The 25,507-nt window shown below is 35.3% G+C and overlaps 1 protein-coding gene across 4 annotated transcripts in view; it reads right to left on the bottom strand.

The window, feature by feature from the left end:
- LOC136039331 (chromatin-remodeling ATPase INO80-like) overlaps positions 1 to 25,507 on the bottom strand; it is a 138,516-nt gene that overhangs the window by 111,407 nt on the left and 1,602 nt on the right. For all 4 annotated transcript variants that reach the window (XM_065722956.1, XM_065722954.1, XM_065722953.1 and 1 more), the window contains exons 2-7: positions 22,566 to 22,738; positions 15,023 to 15,117; positions 11,910 to 12,112; positions 10,107 to 10,277; positions 8,523 to 8,716; positions 5,319 to 5,460 (exon numbers count right to left, since the gene is read on the bottom strand). In XM_065722956.1, the coding sequence (XP_065579028.1) occupies positions 5,319 to 5,460; positions 8,523 to 8,716; positions 10,107 to 10,277; positions 11,910 to 12,112; positions 15,023 to 15,117; positions 22,566 to 22,729 (969 nt within the window). In that variant the 5' untranslated portion in view covers positions 22,730 to 22,738. The remainder of the gene's footprint in view (positions 1 to 5,318; positions 5,461 to 8,522; positions 8,717 to 10,106; positions 10,278 to 11,909; positions 12,113 to 15,022; positions 15,118 to 22,565; positions 22,739 to 25,507) is intronic.

The following is a 25,507-nucleotide window of genomic DNA, read 5'->3' as shown; positions in this document are numbered from 1 at the left end:
GTCCCCCTTGTCCTAGTAAAGTCTTCATTACGTGTTTGGCTGCAGCCAAAGGATTAGAAGGTTGAAGGACCTATTAATTTATTTTGCAATGAACAGAATAATATATTCCTATGATACTGGTCTATTATTTATACCCCTAGATCTAAAATGCACTTAATCATTACACGGTTTGAATTTGAATTACAAATTTGTTACACGGTAACAAATTTTGGGGCTCCAGATTTATTAAATAAACTTAAAGTGCTACACCAGAAACTATCCGACTCGGTACAAAAAAAGTTATTTTTTTTTTGTGTGTGTTTGTTTTTATACTCCGCTGTTTCAAGTGGGTCACAAATAAATTACTATTATTATTACACAAGGAAGCCTGAAAATAAACTGAAGCGGATGGTCCCTTTTGGAATCTCTATGCTTGAAATAGCGAGTTCCAAAGTCTTCTTCATATAAATTTCCAAACTTCTTCTAAAAAACTCCAAAATTCACGCACTTCCCAAATGCTTTTAACCTATGACACCCGAATCATTTGTATGAACTAAATCTTGGAAAGTTTTACCTTACCACTTAATATCACAGTCTCCCAACTCCTCTGTTGTGTTCTATGGGACAATATTCATCAGAATAACCCATAAAAACGAGGATAAAACAACACAACTTGATTCTCAATTTCAAATCAACTATTGTCGATAAATTTTGAGCAGTTTAAATTACTCACCTAGAAATAAAGGTGAACGTACCACTCGATGTCTTCTTTTTTTATGCTCCTTCCAAATATAATAATTGCTTTACTCGGAAATTTAATTTTAAGCCCTTTACAGACCCTCGAAGATGATAAATGTTTCTTTTATTTGAAATACCCTTTATACACCGCTGTTAGCATTACTCTTGTTTAAACAGGTTTACCCGTAAATTGAGTCGACGGTGACGAAATCGAGAACCAGACAACACATGAGGGCTATATATTTGCACATGAGGGGGGGGGGACGGTAAATTATAGGGGAGCTGCAGTTGAAATGTGTTAACTACATATAATGAAGTAAAAATTGCATTTTTTTAACCATTTTATATAACTAAGAATAAGAGAAAAAGTAATCATGTTTGAGGGTCCGTACTCGGCTTAAAACTGAATTTCCGAGTAAAGCGATTATTTTATTCAGAAAGAGCATAAAAAAGGCATTGAGTGGTAAGTAGCCTTATTCCAAGATAAGTAATTTAAATTGCGCCAAGTTTACCCTATTGTCCTCACTTATAACTTTAATCACGGTAATAGTGCTTTCATATATAACACTAATCACTTAATCGTGTTTATCTGCTATACAACACAAGGCTCAATCCTTCCCTAACACTTCCCTAAAACTTTACCTATCTTTTGAACATTACGCCAGTCCATAATTGATAAAATTCATTATTAAAGGAATCAGACAATTCATAATCTTCTTACTTACTAATGCAAAAGTGAAAATGTGGTAATCACTTGAAACCCAGGAATATTTCGTAAACCCTTTTACAAAACTAAGCTGTCTTCTCCACAAACTATGTCTATAGTATGTCTTAACCTAATAATTAACACTGCGCTAAGCAATTTGCTTAACCAGAATCAAGCTAAATTACGACTACATTCGGTCATATTGCCTTCCATATATAGGAATTTAATCAAAGTTGTTTTTAAAATCAACAGATACTTCTCCTTTGCAAAAATCAAAGCAGTAATTTATAATTTTTCATGCTTAACTTCATAAGCCTCTGAATATTTAGTATAAAATTTGTACCTTTAAGGCAAAAATATTTACAACCAGAATAAAATCAGCACACTTTCCTCTCCTTTTATTGAAAGATAATTATTTGGAGTACTAGATTCACTATAAAATAGCCAACGCGTTTAGATGCAGCAACTCCGTTGTGCTTTACGTTGGTCAATTTAATTCTAACTGTTCACAAATCAAGTAATGATTCTCCTCCATTAGGACCTTTCTTTTTAAATGACTCTTGTGATTGGTCGAAACTTTCTCAAATTAAAGTTCTACATAAATTAACCCTTTTTTAATCGTTTTCCTTGAAACGTGTTTTACGTACCTACATTAAAAATCTATTTTTATGAAAAAAAATTATCGTTTTATATGAGCGCAGCAGCAATTTCGGGATTCCTTTGGCGGGACGGGCCAACTTAATTTAAACATGCAAATATTACCCCTTCATCTCCTTCTGAAACTTAATATCGAAGAATTGTTTTAATCAAGACTTTAGACGTCAACTTTTAGCATCTTCCCAAGACCTGAATGCTTGTTTTTATACTTATTCGATACTGAGTCATTCGCCAAAACTAATCTAACTTCTCCGTCAAATTACATGGTTCATGCGGGCTCAAACATGGCTTAGAAATCACATTACTCAGCTACTAACGAGTACCTACAGAAATACAATTCCAGTATATAAAAAATTACGGGAAAATAAGACAGATTTTGATTTTACCCTTGTCGCTAACAACGCTGAACTTGACAGATGTGAGAATAATTTCATTATTGCCATTCTCATTTTTCCATCAGACTATAGGATTGCATTCTGTTTTAGTTATTAGCACCTTATTAAACCTTATTTAGTTTTATTATTTATATTTTATTAGCACCTTATTTAGTTTTATTATTTATATTTTAATAGCATTGCTTTTATTGTAATATATGTAATTTTTACCATGGTGCCAAGACATCTCCGGTTTTAATTATAAACCCCTTTTTTTTGGCTTGTACTCTTCTTTCTCGGGAATACTTATTTGCTCATCATTATCAATAGCGGTAAATATTATTCCTTCTTGCGTCAATATCATTAACAGAAAGTTTTAATGCTGAACAAATATTGGATATCTAAGTTTTCTTCAGTAAGAAAGTCTAGATGGCAATTGAGAGCACAATATTTCAGTCATATCTGCGTTCGCAAAGGGGGTGGAAGGTAAGGGGGATTCACCCGAAATTAATTACAGAGTCCTCAATCCCTCCTAGAAAAATTGTACTGAAAGTGCACTTCTTTCGGAGTTTTGACCTAGAGCCCCCCCCCCCCCAAATGAAGGATTTGATAAGTGTGAATATGATCTTAACCAAACACATCCTATACATTCTAATTACATTAAAAGTTGCTATTTTAAGTTGCTCTCCATATTATAATAGCGAGTACAATTTCTAATAAACAGTTTTCTTTTTCAAGTTAAAATTGATAAGACTCTATCTCTCTCTCTCTCTCTTTATTTATCTTTTTTTTTTATTCCTATATTCACGGCGCCAGGTACTTAAAGGTATTTGACATGCCGCTATTCAATTACCTCGTTTTGGAACCTCAAGGTTCTAAATGTTTGTTGAATCTCCTTTAGAATAAGCCAACAGAGGGATTTGCAGGAAAACATCCCCAGGAAGATCGTTCCAGATAGAAGTGCAACGCCCGATGACGCTCTTCCTCAAGTACTCGGCGGTTCTTAGCATTTCCTCCTTTAGACAATTGGACCGAGCTTTGTTCCTTCACGTCTGCCTTTTCGGTTGGAAAAAGGGGGGAAATATCCGAGAGCTCGTTTGAGGGAGCCGAATTCATGTACTTGTAGAAAACAACCATCGATGCTACATCAAACCTTTCATTTAGAGGTTGGAGCCAGTGATGTGTAAATGGGTAGATGGGCGCAGCCCATCCTGCTTGCCTTATCCTGAATCTTTTGGAAGGGTGCTAACAGAGTTTTCGGGGTACCAGCATATATCAGGCATCCATATTCAGCTGTGCGTCTGACACAGGACTTGTACAGTGGATAATCGAGCAGGATGGAAGAAGGTTTTTGCAGTGAAGAGTAGCTCCGAGCTTTCTTGCGCAGGAGGTTCTCACTCGATCAAGGTGGTTATTCCAAGAGAAATCGGTGGAGAAAGCTCAGTAGACGAAGCTCTTACAGTTTCATTTTTGGAAATGAAACTGAGATGTTCACGCGGCACCTTTGATCGGGCAATAAGAAGCTTCTTCGTCTTCGATGCATTAAAGTTGATCATTCCATCTATCAGACCACTTTTCTATTTTATACAGATTCATCTGTAGGGAAACGAAGGCTTGAGTTGGGTCTTCCGTGTTTTGGGATGGCTGAGTGTGTTGTTGTATCGCCGGCAAAGTGATGCAGAGGACTTGCAAGGTTGTCTCTCATGTCAGTTATGTAGATAAAGAAGAGTGTAGGACCCAAGACACTGCCCTGTGGATCCCCTGTTTCACTGAATAATCTTGGGAAATAAACCCGCCGAGAACAAAACGGAGTGAACGATCTGAAAGAAAACTCTCAATCACTCTTATCAGACATCAGTAAAGATCGTACGCATGGAGTTTCTTTAGAAAGTCACGGTACCATACTCTGTCGAAAGCTTTGGCAATGTCGAAAGACAATAGCCTAATGTAGTTCACCCTTGCCAGAAGTTCGATCCACTCCTTATACTGGGCCGCTAGGCAGTCTAATTTTGAGTTTTTCCTCTAGAATCCATTTTGGCGATCCCTTAGAAGGTCATTTGATTCCAAGAACTATTGAAATGTTTTATTGGAGACGCTCTCTTAGACTTTACCAATGCAGGAGAGGAGGCTAATAGGCCTATAGGAGCCCACACTCATTGGATCGCCACCTGACTTTAGGGAAGGTGTAACATGGGCGGATTTCCATCTCTTGCTGATTAAGGTTCTTATGTAACTTGGTACAAAAAAAAGCTTTATGGCTGTTACTTAAAGCTTTTAAAAACTACCACTTAAAGTTTTTCAAACAAAAGAGCTTATTTACTCGTACTGCATTTTGATTAACAATGTCAGTCCATTGGCACATGTTAAGAAGCTTATATCTATATTAGTTACAAGTAGGTTTGCAATTTGGTTAGGAACACAGGTATCCCAACATTTAAATGTCTCAATCGGTTTGAATATCACCTATGATTATCGGCTATATTCAGCTAGGCTGATCAACGAAGTCCCGAGGAAGGGCTACATATACACTCGTATACCAATGTCTATTTTTTCAGCAAAAAATTTTATATTTTGCTATAGTTGTCATATTTTACAATATATTTAACCTAGCAAACTGTAAAAAATTCCTCAAATACAACATTGCATTTGGTGTAGTTTGTAGGGGTTTTTTAAAACAGAAACTGACCTTTAGAATGGAAAAGGGAGTAGGATTTCACACAAAATGGTTCATTTCTAAGCAAAACCATTTAAATTCTGGCACCTTCTCAGGTATTACCCTCGAAATTTTTGTGAAGACGCTGGTTGAGGGGAATGAGCCTCTACAGCTTTAAGGAGATATAAAAAGGAATAATTCCTGTACTTGCCTGTAAAGCTTTTTGTCGAACGATCCTTGAGCATCCCACAGCAAGTCGTCTTAAAACGGTCAAGTTATCTTTTCTGATGCTCAATATCGCTTTTTGTGCTTTCTTAGTGTCTTTAACTACATGTGCGCTCCAAATCTTACGCCTAAAAACAAAACACAACTAAAAATAAATTTTTGAGAAAAAATGCTTTGGTAACCATCCTTCAAAATCCTTATGTCAGTGAAACAGTAAAAGAACGAAATATATTCCCAAAATTGATTGAAAGCTTACACGGAACAAAAACTAATACAGAGTGGTATGAAAAGTCTTATCCGCAATTTGTTTATTTTTATAGAAAAATCCTAGACAAAAGAAACATTTTCTATGTATACAGAAAACTCTACAACAACAAGAGCCAAGAGCTCGTGTGGCACTTATGACGAGGCTGGAACCTAAAATTAGACTTGGTAACTAGACTTATCGATTTCGTCCTAGCATGTCAAGAAGCAACGAACTCGCCAGAGCACTAGAAATCCCTCCAATTCCCCTAAGAGATCGGATCCGGCCCGCTTATGTTAGTCACGTATCTATGACTTGTATATTTAATCGAATTCGCCAAAGTACTAGAAATCCCTCAACTCCACCAAAGAGAGCGAATCCGGTCCGGTGATGTCAATTACGTATCAAGAACTTATGCTTATTCTTCCCAACAAGTTTCATCCCGATCTCTCCACTCTAAGAGTTTTCCAGGATTTCCGTTTCCCCCTTCCACCCCCTATGTCCCAAATAGAAAATGGAGCATCTGAGACATGAGATGTTTCTATATATCAAGTTTCATTAAGATCCGATCACCCATTCGTAAGATAAACAAACCTCAACTTTCATAATTTCCTCTCCCTCCAGCTCCCCCCAGATGGTCGAATCGGGGAAACGACTGTTATCAAGTCAATTTGTACAGGTTCCTGACAAGCCTACAAATTCTTATCGTCCTAGCACGTCCAAAAGCACCGAACTCGCCAAAGCGCTGGAAATCCCCCCAACTCCCCAGAGAGAGCAGATCCAGTCCGGATATGTCAATTACGTATCTAGGACTTGTGCTTATTCTTTCCACCCAGTTTCATCCCGATCTCTCCACTCTAAGCGTTTTCCAAGATTTCTGGTTTCCCCATCCAACTCCCCCAATGTCACCGGATTTAAAATAAGAGCTCTGAGACACGAGGTCCTTCTAAATATCAATTTTCATTAAGATCTGGTCACCCGTTCGTAAGTTAAAAATATCTCATTTTTTCTAATTTATACAATAGACCCTCCCCCCTTCCAATTCCCCCAAAGAGGGTGGATCTGGTCTGGTTATGTCAACCACGTATTTAGGAATTGTGCTTATTCTTCCCACCAAGTTTCATCCCGATCCCTCCACTCTAAACGTTTTCCAAGATTTCCGGTTCCCCTTCCGACCCCCCCCCTAAGTCACCGGATCCGGTTAGGATTTAAAATAAGAGCTCTGAGACATGAGGTCCTTCCAAATAAATTTTTTTATTAACATCCGATAACCCGCCCGTAAGTTAAAAATACCTCATTTTTTCTAATTTTTCCGAAATACCCCCCCCCCCCCCCCCAAGAGAGCAAATCCGGGTCAATCACGTATCTAGGACTTGAGATTATTCTTCCCATCAAATATCATCACGATCTCTCCCCTCTAAGCGTTTTTCAAGTTTTCTTTTTTCCTCCTCCAACTCTCTCCTACGTAATCGGATCCGGTCGGGATTTAAAATAAGAGCTCTGAGACACGATATCCTTCTAAATGTCAAATTTCATTAAGATCCGATTATCTGTTCGTAAGTTAAAAATACCTCATTTTTTCTAATTTTCAAATTAACCGTCCGATTTATGCAGATCCTTGCATTCTTCCATTAATTCGTTTCTGTTTATGGCATAAATTAGCACGATTTTTAGAACACCAGAAAAATGCGGTCTCTACTTTTACTACGGACGTTATTTTAATTAGCAAACTGCTGGTCCATGAATAAAAATCAAATGTACCAGGATTTTCTAATTCACGGTGTCTAAACTTAAGCATTTATCCTTGTATAATATAGTCCTCTAACCAAGGGAAATTTTTTTCTCAGCAATTTGAACTTGCACATGATAAAAATTTACGTCTAATAAGATCTAATAATTAAGATAACAATTAATAATTAATCTTAAGATGTAATAAAGCATTATGGTAAAACCTTCTTTTCCATTCCGACCCACTAACAGCTCCCGATTCAGCCCACTCCAAATTGATCTTAAATAAGATTTAATTGTTTTTTGAAGTCTCAGTCCGACAACATTCAATATAACTGGGCGTCTTGCCAACTTGAGGGCCATTCAATACAACTATTCTACATATACAGTCTTGGTTTATCTGGAAAACATGTTCAAACAAAATAGCCAAGCAAATGTTCCCACCTTACATTTTGGAAATTACCCTTTTCTGGTATTTTTATTGTAAAAAATGAATAAATATTGTCCTCCCCCCTACAATTTAGAAAATGCATTTTTTATATTTTCATTATTTAATTCGTAAACCCACCCCCACCCCTATACTTTCGTGAATTGGCAACCCTAAATTCTTTGTCTTTTGATCCCAGAATTTTTTTTTCCTCAACATCTTAAACAATATAAATGATCATATTCTTGATCTAACACGGTCCCACGAGACGACACGGCATTTAGCATACAAAATTTCCTACTTCAAAAATCTTACATTCAAAATAATCATACGTGACTCGACTTGCTATGATTTATTCACCAAGGGTGGTTTTATCTTGAAAATTAATTTATCCCAACTCAAAGCAAACTAAATGATAATAAGGATTTTGATGGAATACCTAAAATAAAGATGTTTTTTACAACAGAGGTAACACCAATGGGCAGGATAGATAGCATAGAACAATGGCTTTTGGAAATAGAGTCGAAGTTTTTTATTCGCATCCTTATTACATAAACTCTAAAATTACGCCAAACGGTGGGACTACTACTACTACTACTACTACCATAAGAGGACAAGAGGCCAGGTTTCCTTTTTTGAAGAAATAAAGCGGGATCAAGCACCTTGAACAAAATGTTGGTCAAGAGTTGGCAAATGTTTCAAGCAGCTTTTAAGGCCATCTAATACCCATTTTATCATGTCTTTTTCATTATTATCTATAAAGAAAAAGAAATAAAACATAAATATGATACCGGAGGAAAGTAAGTGATTCAATATCATCGTTGACATCTTTCCGCTTTCTTCCTCGTTTTTTCTGCATTAAATCGGAAGATAGAGAGGATGATTTCTTTTCCAAACTTGATGAAATGATGCTAGCAAAGCTTTTACTGGATACCTGGCTACTTTTTGAGAAGCCTTCTAATGATTTCGTCTCTCTAACTGGAGCCTGGAAAGAGAGCAAGGTCACAGAAAAAATTACAAATTAGAGAAGAAAATATGGGGAGAAGAGTTAGAAAAATGGCGAGAGAGGGGGAGAGAGAGGAAGGAGGTGGAACAGAGGTGGAGAGACAAGGAGAAAGGCTGAGTGAGACAGGAGAGACAGAGAGTGAGACAGGGGAGGGGGGGGGGGGCTCTGTAGAGTTTCAGCAATCTCTAGGTAAATACTGGATTCGTAGAGGATGGCTTTTCTTCAATCTTGCGTCAAAGATACCAATACATAAATGATGCCTTTACATAAAATTGTTATTTTCGTCTGACAATTTTAAATGATTTTAACGTTTGGAGCCCATTTCTGAAACATTGTTGTTTCATTTAGACCGGATTAAGGCGAGCATGCACAAGAGAAAAAAGCCTTCGGTCTCTTTGACCAACCCCCCCCCCCCCCCAACGGCCAAAGTGTAAAAGCTTTATGGATTTTCCAACACGTTTCATACATGTCACCTTTTTTTTTTTTTTTTTTTTTTTTTTTTTTTTTTTTTTTTTTTTTTTTTTTTTTTTTTTTTTTTTTTTTTTTTTTTTTTTTTTTTTTTTTTTTTTTTTAATCAAACAGTTCGTGGTAACGAACTGTAGTAAGGAGCGACCCGGCTCAATAGTGACCAAAACTCAAAAAAAAAATGGAATTTTGATATCAATAGCTATCAAAAGAATCGCATTTTAATGCTGATTTTAAATATATAAGTTTCATCAAGTTTAGTCTTACCCATCAAAAGTTACGAGCAAATTTTCATAGTCATAGAATCCCCTAAAGTCACGCTTCCTCATCAACGCCCCGCTCTTTACGCTAAAGAATTTTTACTGTTTTAAAAAGAAGAATTGAGAGAAAGAGTCAAACTTTAGCGTAAAGAGCGGGGCGTTGATGAGGAAGCAGCCTCTTTCATATACGAAGTAATTTCTGTTCGTTTTAAGTTTTAATGTCGCTTCTTATTTTCAGTTAAAAAAAACTTCTTTTTTGCATTTAATCTCCTTAAAGGAGTCTGTGTACATGTTTGATCAGAGGTCATTTTTCAGCCTTGATATTGTTTTTTACTTCCACTTACAAAGCCAAAACCGATTTTAATTACCCTATCAATCAAGAATCTCCAAGTGGACGCGCCGGATCTAAAAGTGACTCATATCCCAAAATTTATAACCCCCATCGGACCATTTACTGCTCATATTATATGCCTTTCTGATTTCACACAATTTAAGAAAAACATAAATGCACCACTTAAAACAACTTCCAAAAACAAAAAAAAAATAACTTAAAACAACTTCTTCTAAAAACATAAATGCGCAACTTCTTCTAAAACACTAATGTACAGCTCCAAATATGAAGCCGCTTACATGAATTTACCTACCACTTGTCTAGGAAAAAGCTGTTGTTTTCTTGACGTTTTTTCTGACTTTGATGTAGCTAATACTGCCATTTCCACAGGTGGCACACGGAACTCAATCTCATCTTGTACTTCAATATAACGGTCGTGCGTTGATAAAACTCCAGCCCCATAATGTTTATATCTCGAATAATACTGCAAACAAAGATGTGAATTAGAAAGTGACCGTCATAGAAATGGTACTCAAAGTAAAATAAATCTTATTTCGCCAACGAAGCATAAGATGCGCATTTTAGGGAAACAGACTGTGGGTACCGTTTAGCTATAACATCAAATGGAAAAAATATATAAGGAAATCGGGTGATTTGAACATTAAAGAAAAAAATGAATAAAACAAGAAAGGTGTTTCTTCAGTTAAACTGTAAAAACTGTTCCTGTAATGATGGTATGTTCTCATAATACTGCTTAAACCAAATACAAACAGTAAAAAGGCAACAAGTCATCAGGTAGCACCACAAGGACTAAACCGTCACACTTAGCAATTGAAAACGAAGAGAAAATGTCCAAAAAAGCACCAGAGGTTAAAGAAAGAAAAAACACAATTTATGTTTCCAGCAAGCCATAGCCCTTTTTTGTCAAGCTGTATCATAACAACACTATGAAAATGCCAAGAACACTGTTTAATAGTAAAACAAGTCAATAAAACATATTTTCGAGTTGCTAATTATAAACTATTAGAGAAATACAATCCAGTCTGTCATAATTAGCTGTATCAAATGGCCACAATTTAACTGCCTAATTAGTGTATTGCTAATAATGCTACTTAGATAAGTAAAGCTATTCTTTTGGTCATTTTTCTTGGTACAATAGCTTCACCTCTTCATCCAAATTTAAAATAGATTAAAAAAAGCAATAATGATTAAAATTTTGAAATCTATCCTCGCACACTGACCTCTTGAACCCCCCCCCCCCCAAAGTAATTATTTTAGCCGAAGCTTTTATTAAGACGCTAAAATCGTCTATTATTCTAAAACTATTATATTGACTTTTATATTAATACCATCTTTAATAATTCTCTAACTGGGGACAAAGCACAGCCCTGCTCAATACCCAACTGCAAACTAAATCAATTGTGAGCCTCGCTTCCTACCTTAACCCCAGCAATATTAACTTCATACATAGAACTTTATAAGATAGATATCTGGTATCAAGGATAAAACCTTTACTCAATCTTTTCTCTCTGTTAAACCAAATTCTGTTCACAATCTGAAAATACTAACATAAAACCGAAAATCTGGTCAACGCGACCTCTACCATTCCAAAAGAACTCTATTCTCCTCTTTGAACTTCATCCACACCTTTTCAGGGCCTAAATAAGATCATGCTGAGCAATTTGACTTCCACTGAAATCAAGCAAATTTCTCTATAATTACTACATTTACTCTTATGACTTTTCTTAAATAGTGGTTAATTATAGTTTCCCAAAGTCACTAGGTACTTGCTATTTATCAAATATAATTTGCAAAACCTTATTTCTAACTTCGTATTTATCCTACTTCAAAAACTCATTTATCCTTCAGCCAGGATATTTGGCCTTATTTTTTTTTAACTTTATTAAATTCTTCTCTAATTCCTTAATAGGGATGTATTTGCAATTATTTTGCCTTTTCTATAAATTTATAGAAATCACGTAAGCAGGTCGTAAGTTTTGGAACAGTAGTAGAGCTTAATGTCTAGGATGATAAACAGTCGCCATCAAAACTACAACATTTCAGAAATCCACAAAAATAAGTATATTTACACAGGAACTAGAAAAAACAAACATACCTCTGGATTCGTCACAAATTTTTTCTTGTGAAAATCACGGATTTGTTGACATTCTTTCATATATTCTATTTCTTCTGAGTCACTCAATGCTTCATCTTCAGAGCTGTTAGCTAAAAGAATATCTTGCAGCCATTTGCGATTTCTGCCAACTCTGTCAAAGTTATAGATTTTGGGCTTCTCTTCAGCAGCAAGTTTTAGCTTTTCTAAAACAATAGAACATTTCATGAATCTAAGGAATCCAAGACATGTTTAATGTCAACAGATGAATTAAATTAAATAGTTTTTAAGTTTTCCTAAACTTCAAAGCAAGGATACCATTTCAAAAACACTTGAGGGGAGGGGGTTATAAGACGTGTAGGGTCCAGAAATCATCCCATTTATTTCTGAAATTGGAATGTGTATTTCTTGGCCTAAAATACAACTTTAGCCTTGAAGCGGCTCAAGCAACTTGAGGCAAAAATTTCTAATCTAAAAGGAAGCCAGATCTTAGAGCAAAATATTTAAAACAAACATGAACATAGAGTGAAAAGGGTGGGAGTGACGTGTATCCTATTTCAGAAGGATCTACCATAATACCTCCTATTTTGATACTTTTATAGTTTGCTGATTTTTAAACCATTAAAATTAATCTATTTGATTTATGAAAAAGGAATATCAAAAATTGAAAATTCGCTTCCTTAGATAATTATTTGAGGAATAGTAATGAATTTTTTTTTTACTTGATCGTCAAAATTGCAGAGATGCAGGTGAAACTGCTCGTAAGTATCCAAAAGTTCTGTTCCCAGATCCAAGATATGAGCCTTATTCGTTTCAAAGAACTTACAAGTATTCTAACTACCTACCACAAATCCAATTTCTACTTTTTCACTCAGAGACATCAGGGAACATTTCTGAAACTAATATTGTCGTACAATCCCTCACTAGCTTTAAATATTTTGCTCGTGTATTAGACAAGTATGTCTAATAAAAGACCAAAACCTACTGGCAAATTTTTTCAAAGCCAAACTGCATTAGGAAGTTATTGCATCGGAAAATCAAAGCAATCACATGGCATCTCTATTACTTCAAACTTACTTTGTCTTAAAAGCCCAAGTGTAGCAGGCAAATCCATTTGAAATCAAGAGCTTAAGTTAACTGAGGCCTTCCTCATCCACATTAACCAAATTTTGAGAGGGAATTCGGTCACACAAACTTTTAAAGACGGCTAACTTCTTTTGTCAATTGGCTGAATATTCATCAATTTTACCCTCCACCAATCAAATCAGCCAGTGGTTCTCAAACTGTCGTACGCGTACCTCTTGGGGGTACGCCAAATTTTTTAGGGGGTACGCGCGCCAGGCCAACAAAAATAAAACAACTCTTTAACTCTACGACAGGCATAGTTTACTTTGTATTGGTAACTGATAAGGGGTACCTAAAATGTTTTGTGGGTGAAAAGGAGTGCAGTGTCTAAATAAGTTTGAGAACAACTGAAATAGGCAATAAGACTTCTTCTTGAAGGATGTCCGTTCACCTTCTTCAAATTTTCTTTTCCTTCGTCCCCTCTTGACCATCTTGAAAAACTGGTATATTTGCGTTTATTGTCAGGTTGCAAGGGATGTACTGAGAATAAAGGTTGACCTTGAAGCTCACAAGAAGCTTCTGGATAATGGCTCTGTCTTGTATCAGCTACCTTACAGTAGATCCTTCCTTTCAATTATATAGTGCTAACTATGAGTAGAAAAAACTGCTTTAGTCCTCTTGCTTGCAGCTGTTTTCCCAAAAGTTAAGTCATTTGCAACAATGTCTATTCCTACCCTATCTCCACGTCTTTTAATAACCTTGGTTTGACATTGGGATCCATTAGTGACAGCTACTTCTCTGTCTATTGCTAAACTATTGTTGGAAGTTGACAGTAGTTACAATCTCTACAGTTTCCCTTTTAAAATAACTAGGATTACAGGATTAGGAATATATATCTAATTGGTCTTGTTGTGTTTCAGTTTCACCATAAAAGGCTCGATTTCTTCCAGCAGAAATAAATACTTTCTTTATTCAAATTCTTCCTCATAAATGAAGATATAGTTGCCACGCAAAGGTGGGCAGAACTAAATAAAATGCTAGTCGTTTTGGAAGCAGGTCCAACAAAATCAGTATCAATTGACTGGTCTTCTTTTTACAACCGTTTAATTAGTTTAAAATTGTAATTTAAGGGTTTTTTACACAGTGACTAAACTCATTAGCCCAGCTCCCAATACGTGTTACTGCCAGGTGTTTCACACAGTGAAAAATGCTGGAAATAGTAAGAATCGTCTAATTTTTCAGGATGCAGGGAGCATACATCACTCTTTACGGAACAATGGGACAGTTTGAGCATTATAAGTTACACCATTTATGTAAAGCAGGAGAGGATATGCCCTTGAGTCTTATGTAGACCACTCCCCCTATAAAATAGGAACTAAAAAAAGTACCTTGTTGAAGCGCCTAATTTTTTCATATATTTATTTTTTACCTTGGACTATCGCAACAAGGGATATATAGGGTATTCAAATATAATTTCAAATTAAAAGGTATTCTGATTTAAAATGATCATAGTTTGACTAGCTGTTTTTTCAAGTTGGCAACTTTTAATATAAATATAATTCGATAGGTCAGGGGTATTATTTTTCGAAAATCTAAAGTACTTCTGAAGTATCAAAATCTGAGCCTAGTGAACATAAAATTTCTGGCAATATTCTTTAACTACCTTTAAACAAAACCTTATACCACTAGACCCCAAGAATGCAACAATCCACAGAGATGATTCGATATTCCAGTGGGCAGAATTAAGCATATTGAGATTTGTTGTGATTCTCTTTTCTGAGCTCTAAATATAAAGTTCTTACTTCCAAGTTTCTCCATTCAGACAACCTGCCTTGGCAAGCGTCTCTTGAGCATTGGCGCAGTTTATCCATAAGACATTATAAGAAAATTCACAAAAGCTTTTTGAAATGATGACATATTTCTCAAGTTTCTTTTTTTAGTATCGTTAGAGCTATTTTAGCCTAGAAATCTCAGTGATAAGAAACTACAAAATCAGGAAATTTAGAATTCTTAATAAGCTAAAAAAATAAACTATTCGTCTTGACCTTTACCTTTTTGAGCTTTGGCTTTTATTTTGACATCCTCAATTTCCTTCTGAGCTTGGCTTATTTCTGGTTCTTCTTTGGCATATGTGTGGTCAGAAAGCCTAAAACAATAAAACATTGTCCATAACAAAGTTTGTCTAAATTCAAAGAGGAGTCTGTACAGAGGGTCTAAAGAACATTGGTCACCAGAGAAGCAATGCTTCTCTAGAAATGTAATTTCTTCCTAGTTTAGAAATTCGTCTATTCGCAGGACCATTCAAAAGTGTATAGTTAAATTCAGAAACTTCTTGAACGTATAGATATAAGCTCCTGTGATGTTGTGAATTTCTAGCATCACAAGATAAAATAGAATTAGAATTTTGTACATTTAAAATAGCTAAAGGTCACATACAAAAAGTATAAAATACAGATGTCTAACTAGCGTATCCTACTATCACTGGTGTATTTAGGATTTCTGTTTGCGAGAGTGTGGGGGTACCAGCTAAAAGCTACCGAAGAGCAGAAAAATTTCCAGAACTAAGTATATTACCTTCATAGTTTCCTTCCTGAGCTTATTTGCCACTACTACTACAAAAAGATAAAATAATCAACTCAATAGCCCTGATTGAAGAACTCTAATCTTACTATTCCATGAATCAGATACTAAACGAAAGTCACTTTTTAAATACTACTCATATTTTTATTCGCCTTCATTTTCTCCCATAGTCGTTTAAAATAGTACTAATATCTACCTTGACATCATGATTAATAGACATGCGTGTGAAACCATTCAACCTGTCCTCTCTTGTCTGATTTTAAAGGCATGTTTTAAGCCCCTTTAGCGTGCTAAATGAACACTGTAGATGCCGTGGTAACAGAAAGAGTGGGAGATACAATCAAGAGTGAATGGACAGTTGAAAAAAAGCGGTTTTCGAAGACACGAAGAGTTTCAGAAACTTTATCAGGATGATGAGACTCGCCCATAGAACTCTAATTAATTTGCCAGACAGTCAGCTCAACAAGGAGACTACTCTCACAGAAACAGAGCTGCATATACTTTTGTAGCTTCGTCACAACATTTGCTAATACAGCCTCAACAATAAAAGGAGGGAGCAGAAGTTGGACTCGAAATCCTGTAGCTCGGTGGTTAAGAAATCTCGTTTCGAGTTCTTCACATAACTGCTAGAGGTATGGGGAAAAGACCTTCCTTCTATAAAAAGAGAAGTGTCTGAAGAAAGGAATGACCTACGACGGCGTTTTGGCATTGAGGTGAGAGTACCAACATTCTCAGCTGTCTGGGCTGCTTTTCCCTAAATAGAAGAGAAATCCACCTCCGCTAGATCTTTTTAAGGCAGACTTGCATAGATCGATATGTTTACAGCAGGCAAGTAGATCTAAATTTTCCTACTGTTGATAAACAGAAGTTGAAAGCAGAATCTAACTTACTTTCCCAACAAGAATCAGAGAGAAAATGAAGCTGAACCCAGTTATGGTTACTACTAAGGAGATGGCTTTCACCATTAGACCTGAACTGGACTAGTTTTTAACGAAGCGCTCAAGTACTCCAACAACAGCAGGGAAAAGCTCCAGAAAAGTCATAACACTATCATGTCTTTCAATCCATTGTGGGTCGCCAAAGCAATGGAGCTTTTGCTTTTCTTGAATAGGGCAGAAAAGATGGTAGTGCAGATGCTGGCGACTCACTTCGTTTGGGGAAGTATCTATATAGCATTTGGATTTAGTCCAGCATGACGGGCTTCACTAGGGCAAGGTTTAAACAACACAAAGCAGAATGTGGAACATCCCTGCTTGAACATCCTTTTACTAAACGGACATAATACTTCCTCCATCTATCAATTCCAACTAACTTGTTCATGTCTAATCCAAACCCTATGCAGTTTAAAAATCTGCTTTGCAAGACCTACGCCAATCAAGTCATTTGCAGTCTCGAAGCACAAAAACCATTCTTTTATTTGATGATCATCACAAGAACAGATAACAAGAACAAGCTGTCCTATTGAAGTTACATCACGTTGTCTCATTGGCCCATATACAAAACTACTTGACATTTTTTGCGAAGTATTTCAAAGAGACTAGGTTCAAAACCAGGAAAAATGAACTAAGGCCTCAGAAGATAGGGGACAAAAAAGCAATTATTGTTGTTCAAAAATCCGTTCTTATGTACCTTGCCTTAACGAAAATCCTCTTCCCTTATTCAACAAGGGTTTTAGGCACATTTTGTTGGTGAAAGGGAGCACCAATCATGAGAGCTGTTTTTTTTGGTTTGAGTTACAAGATTAGAAAGATAATAAAGCAGCCGCAATAACTCTAATTCTTGTACCTGTCTTCACTTCACCCCATCTTTCCAAAAAAATTAAACAAACCTCTTTTTCTAAGTGTTTTTCAATTTGTGAAAGAAGACCAGTTAGACCATCAATACGTTCATTTCCTGAAACTACTAAGGTAATAAAAACTCTCTGTCAAAGAGACTACCCCGCTGTGCAGCATAGCTTCTCCAATAGTTTTTGACTTGAAGCAGCTGCTTTAGAACTAAAAAAAAAATCTAAATATTTATGAACTTCTCTAAGGTATCAAAGAAAGCTGTGGTATTACTATGTTTAGGATGTAAAGTAAAATATTCAATTAGAAATTGAAGTGAAATAAGGTATTTCAACCATTGTTGAGGCTGCCATGTTGGCCAACAATATTGACAATAATTGTAGATCAACATACAATAGAAAGCTGGTCTGGATGATTGGCGTCAATGCGATCTACTGTTATAGCATTGGATATCTAATAAGTCCAAATGCCTGCCTCGGCCTTATATTAATTTAATCGTTTGATCATTTTATTATTCACCTAGAAAGAATGATTGTTCTCGTCATAATTTTCAAGATAGGCTTAAAAGCATGCCTTGACTTCGTGACGACAAAGTATCCAAATGCCATCATTTTTATAGCAGGAGACGCAAACGAACTACGTCTTAATTATCTGTGCAAAGATCAGACGCTTAAGCAAACTGTTGATTTCTCTACTACAAAAGATGGAACCAGTTTGGATATTATTCGCACTAACCTTAAAACCTTTTACAATGCTCCAACTACCCTTGTCTTGATTTGATCAAAGCATTCCCTGATAAACTATCAACACTCCTTGTTAGTATTATTAATTCTATTAGTAATTCCAGATGTTACACATCGTGCTGGAAGCTGGGCTATATTACCCCAATCTGAAATACTGGAGGCCTGAACGATTTTACTGGAGTACGACCAATCACCTTGACCCCAGTTTTCTTTTTCAAAAATGTAGGAGTTTCTTATCTAATTGGTTAAAGGCTGAGATTCGTAAACTTATTGACATACAACAGTTTAGAAACCTGAAGGAGACGTCTACTTCACACTACCTTGTTAATCTTCTTGACATTATTCTTAAAAACCCCGAAAGCCCAGATACTTGGTTGAATCTTTTATTAATTGATCTCAAGAAAGCATTCGACCTAATTTACTACAATAAACTTGTAAATAAACTGCTGACGAATTTCGAGCAAGTCCCTTTCTAGTTAAAATTGTTGCCTCCTTTTTAACAAATTGTTCTCAAGTGCTTAAAAATAAAGATGTTCATTCCGATCCCCTTCCTATCTTTTGTGAGGCCCCATTGATTCCTCATTGTTCCCATTTTATTCCTTATAATGATTAATAGCCTCATGAATGACTACACAGATCAAAGGAAGTATGTGGACGACCTGTCAGCACTTGAGGTTTGCCAACGAAATATTAAAAGCTCAATTATGGCATTGCTTGACGATGTCACACAGGAAGCATCTTTGTCAAAGATGAAAGTTAACGCTAATAAATCGTCAGTTTTGACAGTTAATTTTTTTTAAATCCCCCCCACACGAATTAAACTACTTGGGGTGACAATTACTGCTGACTTGAAGTGGGATGGCCATGTTTAAAACATCCTCAAACAAACTTCCCCTCCAGTTTCCCTTCTAAAACTTTTGATAAAATTGTCTTGCCCACCCCCATCCCCCCTAAAGATCTTCTCCAACTTTATTGTTCTTTTATTCGGCCAATACTACAGTTTGCTTATCCAGTGTTGCATTTTGGTCTTTTTCAGAGCATATTTATAAAATTGTAAATGTCCAAAAATTAGCACTTAGAATCATATATGGTGAAGGGAAGGTTCCATATCATTATCTACTAGGCCGGTTCATGCTCATCACGTTGACCGAGAGAATAATCCTCCTGTGCCTTTGTTTGGTACCCAGACCATATCAATTCCCCAATTATGTTCCATCATCTTCAAACCCTGCCTTCCCATGAACAACAAACCATCCTGTATAAAATCCCAACAAACCATCCCCAAACTGACTCCTATCCCTGCTAACCATGAAAGATATTGCAAGAGTTTTGTTTAACTCTATTATAGCCAGGAAAACTAGTCATTAATTTTATTGTTATCTATCTATTTATTTTTTTACTTTCTAAACTAGGTTTTGACTCGTCTTATTCATGTATTTTGTAAAATGTATTAGGTTTGACGTGAAAAGCAAATTCTTTTGATATATATATATATATATATATATATATATATATATATATATATATATATATATATATATATATATATATATATATATATATATATATATATATATATATATATATATTCCGAAATTAGTGACTAATATAGACCAGCACTTGAATGAGGCCTTAACCCTACCTCATCCATACAATCACATAGGTCAAATAGCATAGCCATACACAATCAAGCATAAAGAATAATCCATGGACAGGCAGTCATGTCGTCAATAAGTATAAGTCGTCATTTACCAAACAATAAAAACAGTAAAGACAAATAATTCAGAGATATATATATATATATATATATATATATATATATATATATATATATATATATATATATATATATATATATATATATATATATATATATATATATATAGAGAGAGAGAGAGAGAGAGAGATTGCTGCGCCATCTATCAATATATATTTTCTTTTAAATATCACTAAGTCACTTTCACTTTAAATATCAGAGATACTTCGAGTCAAACACTAACAACAAAGCTTACATAGTTTTCAACCTGATCAAACATAATCACAATAGGTATGAAATAAGACTTGCCTGGAGCAAAGGGATGGTATAATCGAAGGAAATGACAACTCTTGGCTAAGGATGTGAGAGATCTTAAAAGATCTAGACAGATATGTAAAAGCAAAATTAAACTCTTAAAAAAATATTTTGGGAATGCTGGAGGGGTCCACCCCTCCTAAAGACCCAGTTTGCCACTGCCTTCCAGGAACACCCAGTTTGCCTCTGCCTTCACCATCATATCTTGTCCACCTATCCCTGCAGCACTATCAAATTTATCTGATCCAATACCAAAATTGTCAATTACTGAAGAAATGGTCTTAACTAGCCTTGATAAACTCAATGTTAACATATCCAAAGGATCAGATGGGATACACCCAAGGGTTCTCAAGGAGTATGGAAATATTCCCAGTTCTCCCCTGCATAGAATCTCCCAGCAGTCCCTACAAAATGGAGGATTACCGTCAGATTGGAAAACATCCTAAATCACACCAGTCCAAAAAAAAATAGACCCCAAGAACAGAAAATTACCGTCCCATCAGCATCACTTCTGCAGTGGTAAAGGTGCTCGAGATTTGTCAAGAGAGCTCTAATTCAGCACTTGGAAATTAAGAAAATTCTCACTTCCACTCAACATGGCTTCAGATCTTTAAGATCTGTTGATACTAATCTATATAGACATAAGATTATGCTACATCACTGTTGGATAAAGATTTCCCTGTCAACATGGTGCTCCTGGACTCTTGAAAGTATTTGACAGGGTTTGTCATGAATTCCTCATCACCAAACTCAAAGCAGAAGCTGTTGACGATGTTATTATCCAGTGGATACAGAGTTTCCTATCAGAAAGAACATTAGTTGCAAGAGTTCATGACTCTCAAGGTGTCCCTCATTTCTCCTCATCTACAGCTGTTTTAAACAGCATTCCCTGGAGGACCAATCTTTGGTTGACTCTCATCAAGTTTATATAAGAACCTTCTTTCAAACATCCTTAATCTTTATGCTGATGGTTCAAAACTTGTTGGCAAAGTAGCTACACCATATGACCTCCAATCTATCAAAAAGGACCTTGCTATTCTTGGGACTTGGTCTGATACATGGCTCCCTCTTTCAATGCTGATAAATGCCATGTAATCCACTTCGGCAATCATAATAAACATCAGCAGTACCATCTCCAAGGTAACTCCCTTTTTGCAGTCTCTGAAAAGAGAGATCTGGGAGTCATTGTTGATTGTCAGTGTAAGTTCAGCACCGATGCTAAATCTGTATCGTCGTCTGCCCTCCAATCTCTCAAAATGATCAAAAGAACTATCTCCAAATGATTAAAAGAACTATCTCCAGCACACGCCCGAGGGCGTGTGACCAACTTAGAGGTTGGAATATCCCTGGTGTCACCCTATTTCAAGAAGGGCAAGGAAATACTAGAAAAAAAAGAGCAACCATTTCTTCAACCATCAAGTAACCAACTTGTGGAATCAAATCTCCGAAGATTCAGTGGCTGTCGATTCGATTGGTGCATTCAAGCAAAATTTTGACAAAAAATGGCAACAGCAAGAGTTCCTGTACAACTAGGAAGCTGTTGACTCCTCAACCCAATTGTAGTGAGCAACCACATCCAACAACCTATAGAAGTCATAACAGAGAATTAAAAGGATGGAAAATCCTTAGATTCTCTCCAAGCTGTGATTAAAGATAGGTAATTTAAGGTAATGAAATTTTTATAATTAATTAGATTATGTGGCCATAGTCCTTTTAATTTTAAAAATCTACAAGCTAAATCAGTGTCAAGTTGACAAGAGCCATTAAAACCCCAGAAAATCAGAAAAACAGCAATGGCTTAGGCCTATTTATTTTACTTAAATAACTGAGTCACAAATGGTACTGTCCTTAGAGGCTCAAAGCTCAAGACAATAATTTTTCACCATACATTATGTTTCCTTGTTGATTGGTAATCAATCAAGCTTTCTTACTTAAAAACTATAAAAGCTAAGTTCTTGATAATTGCATGTGCTCAAACCAATTCAGTGGTGTCTGCAAACTGCATCTTATTGTAGGAGTTATTGGTGCTGTATGTACTGTCATTTTTATTTTTAAAATAGAAAGGTGTGGACACCATTGGCAGAATATCACCATCTGAAGCAACAAAGATTTTTTTTTTAGACCATCATTAAATATGATTGAATTCTTTCCAGAGTATAGGATTTGATCAGATATAGTTTTAAATGTGCAAATGAGCTTACCTGAAATTCTAGATTCGAATTCATTCTATTTAAAAAACAGCAATAATATTAGGCAAATTATTTGAAAATGTTTTGCCATTTATTCTTATCAAGCCATAAATTTAATGTTGTTTTGTTCTTACAAATAAATGAGACAAATTGATATTGACAAATGTCTAGCATAAATAAGCTGACAGCAATAAATTTTAGCCCAACAAATGAAAACAAATACTTACTCAAGGCAACTTCTAAATAATGATTCACAGAAGTCTAAATATGGATTTAAGACAATCAGTTTTTCCAGTCTTTGTAACTGTAAAGGTACTGCAACACCGTTTTCAGGTGGAACATTTGGAAAAGTGTACCTTGATGGCCCTGGCTTCATCTCAAAAGGGTCCATTTCTATAAACTGTAAAGAAAAAAAATCAAAATAAATACAGGATAGAAATAGGTGGCTACACCTGAAGGACTGCAAACTTTTAAAAAGATGTAGTCTAAATAGAAGGGACCCAGTAGGACCCAGATTTTTTTTCTGAGCCCTAAAAAACTCATATTTCTTTTGAACTCTATAATTCACTAACATTTAATACAAAGTACAACTAAAATTGATGGGAGAAATAATATTTGCAGTCTTCAGTCAGTTTTTAGAGGAAGATTCATAGGAAACATTGTATGCAAGGAGTATCTTTAGGTTTGACTATTGTTAAGCTCAAGACAACATTTGTTCTTCAAAAAGCTTGCTTATAAAAATAAAGTTTCACAAACATATACTGACAGGCTATCATTTAAGCATTGCTATCTCCTTAGCATTTTTCATTATCAGTTACTGATTAATTACTGTCAGTTTTTTGGGGGCTGCTAGTAGGGGGTTCAGTGAGCACATTTAATTTAGGGGAGTTAAACATTAGGTGATCATATCTTTATGTAGCACATGCAAATTTTCAAAATTCCAGCAGCTTATACTTTATAATTATATTTATTCCTTGAATCTTAGTAGAATGAAAGTTAAACTAAATTCAACAAAAAGCAAGCATGGGCACTAAAATTAGGTTTTATGCAATCTTCTAAGCATTAGAGCTGAGGAAATTACAGTCAAAGGAGGCTGAAAGACCCCACAAAGACACCTTTCTGAATGTTTTACTCACCAGACTCAACTACTTTCTAAAATATTGAGAAGCATCTCATCCAGAATGTTACTGTAGTGATATAGGTGAAAAACAATGCCATCCTGGTAAAACATATTAGTATTGCAATGAATTTGATTATTAAAGAAAGGAAATTGCAAAAAAGTTTCATAAATAATGGTTTAGTGACTTTTTGCTAACTTATTCATCAAACTCAATCTTCTACTCAAATAATTTTAATGAATTTGGCTAGTTTTAAATTTAATTATGCTTGACAAATATTTCAAGAACCAGGTAAAATTCCAAATGGCAATCTCTTCTCTCTGGTAAAGTAGTTTACCAGCCAGTAGTAGTTAAATGGTTTCAGAGCCATTTTTTTCCCCAGGGAGACATTCTCTAGCTCATGTCTCTGTTTCATCCTTATTTCTATTGCTTAAAAGGTTGTGCAGAAGACATGTCTTAACTGTTCCTTAATTTAAAGGGACAAAAAAAATTGTTCTTTAATTTTGGTTTGAGTCTACACTTCCTTTAACTAAACTGAAAACACAATTCAAATGATCTAATTATAATTTTAACCCATATAGGATTTATTCTTCAAATTCAAGATAATTATTACAATTTTTTCAAAACAATGTAAATAAAGATTTAGCAAATATATGATGCTGAAAACAGCTTAAATAGTCCTTAATAGTGCTATTAAATAAATAAAAAAATCAAAAGATAAGTAAGGAGCAACATTAAAACTTAAAACAAACAGAGATTATTACATATATGAGGGGGTCTGTCCCCTCATCAATACCTTGCTCTTTACACTAAAGTTCAAATTTTGTTTAAATTCTTTAATTTTCATTAGATCTACCCAGCATTAAATTTAGGCTAAAGATCAATTCCTACATCCACCCAGCTTAAGAACTTTCTTTGGTAACAAACAACCTATCAGCAGAATTTTAATTTATTAGATTTATTAAGACACTTTAACAGACCTTCCAAGGGCATAATCTGGGATGTATATCTATTCCTGGAAGTTCTCTTTCCCTAACTTAACCATTTTCAGACAAGGGCACGAATTCTTTGAGGTTCAGAGGGGGGAGGGGCTTTTTATGAATGAAAGTACAGTGTTTTTCCAAACTCTAGATTGAATAACTTTTTCAATGGAAATACCAAAAAAAAAATTAAAAATATAGGGGACAATTGTCCCTCTTCCACCTGCATTTGAAATAAGCAAACAAAAACATCCCCCACAATTTTTATAGCAACTAATCTAAAATACATGTGTTCCATAATAGGCCTCCTCAATATAATACTACAAACATGAGTACATAGCAATGACATACAAGAGGATAGCCTTAAGAAGTAATATCACTTTTGATGCACAAATATTTCTCTTTATCTAAATGAAGATGTGTTTTAAGTTTTCTAATTGAAACCTTCTTTATGCTAATCTTTTTTTTTCTTGACTGTATATAGTGGTCAGTTTCCCTACTTCCAAAGAAGGAAAAGACTCTTAGGCTATCTAGAACATCAATTATAGCTTGGGTTATAGTGGAGTTTATGTTCTATTCTTGACTAACTCTACAGAGGCAATTATTGTTGGAAAAAATGCTGTATATTTCAATCTTAGACTCCTATCTTGCAGTAAAATTATGTTGCTTTTAGTAACATCTTTTGATGGAGCTAAAAATGGCAGTCAATTGAAGCCTTTGGAAAGGTGGTGTTTGATGGTACTTGGGTATTATTCAGAACACACTCAATAAGTGAAGTTTAGTTCTTTTGTGAAACTAACTATGATGCAGGTATATTTTAATTAAATATTTGGTACTTGTTCATTACTCAATTGATTCAATTCAATTCAGAACACACTCAAGAATTTTGCTGAGAAAATCCAGTTTCATAGCCACAAAGACAAAACTCAATTTAGTTTCCTATGCATAGTGATAGAAGATAGTGTTTGAACATGGATTTTGAAATGAAGATTTGGGATTTGCCAAAGGCTGAAAAAGAGGGAATTATATTTTTCCAGGATAAGGGGTTGTTGCCCACAACAAAACAGTGCA

Source organism: Artemia franciscana, chromosome 19 (genome assembly GCF_032884065.1).
Source record: "Artemia franciscana chromosome 19, ASM3288406v1, whole genome shotgun sequence".
NCBI lineage: Eukaryota > Metazoa > Arthropoda > Branchiopoda > Anostraca > Artemiidae > Artemia > Artemia franciscana.
Note: the sequence above shows the minus strand (reverse complement) of the source record. Positions and strands in the feature narration are given on the sequence as shown.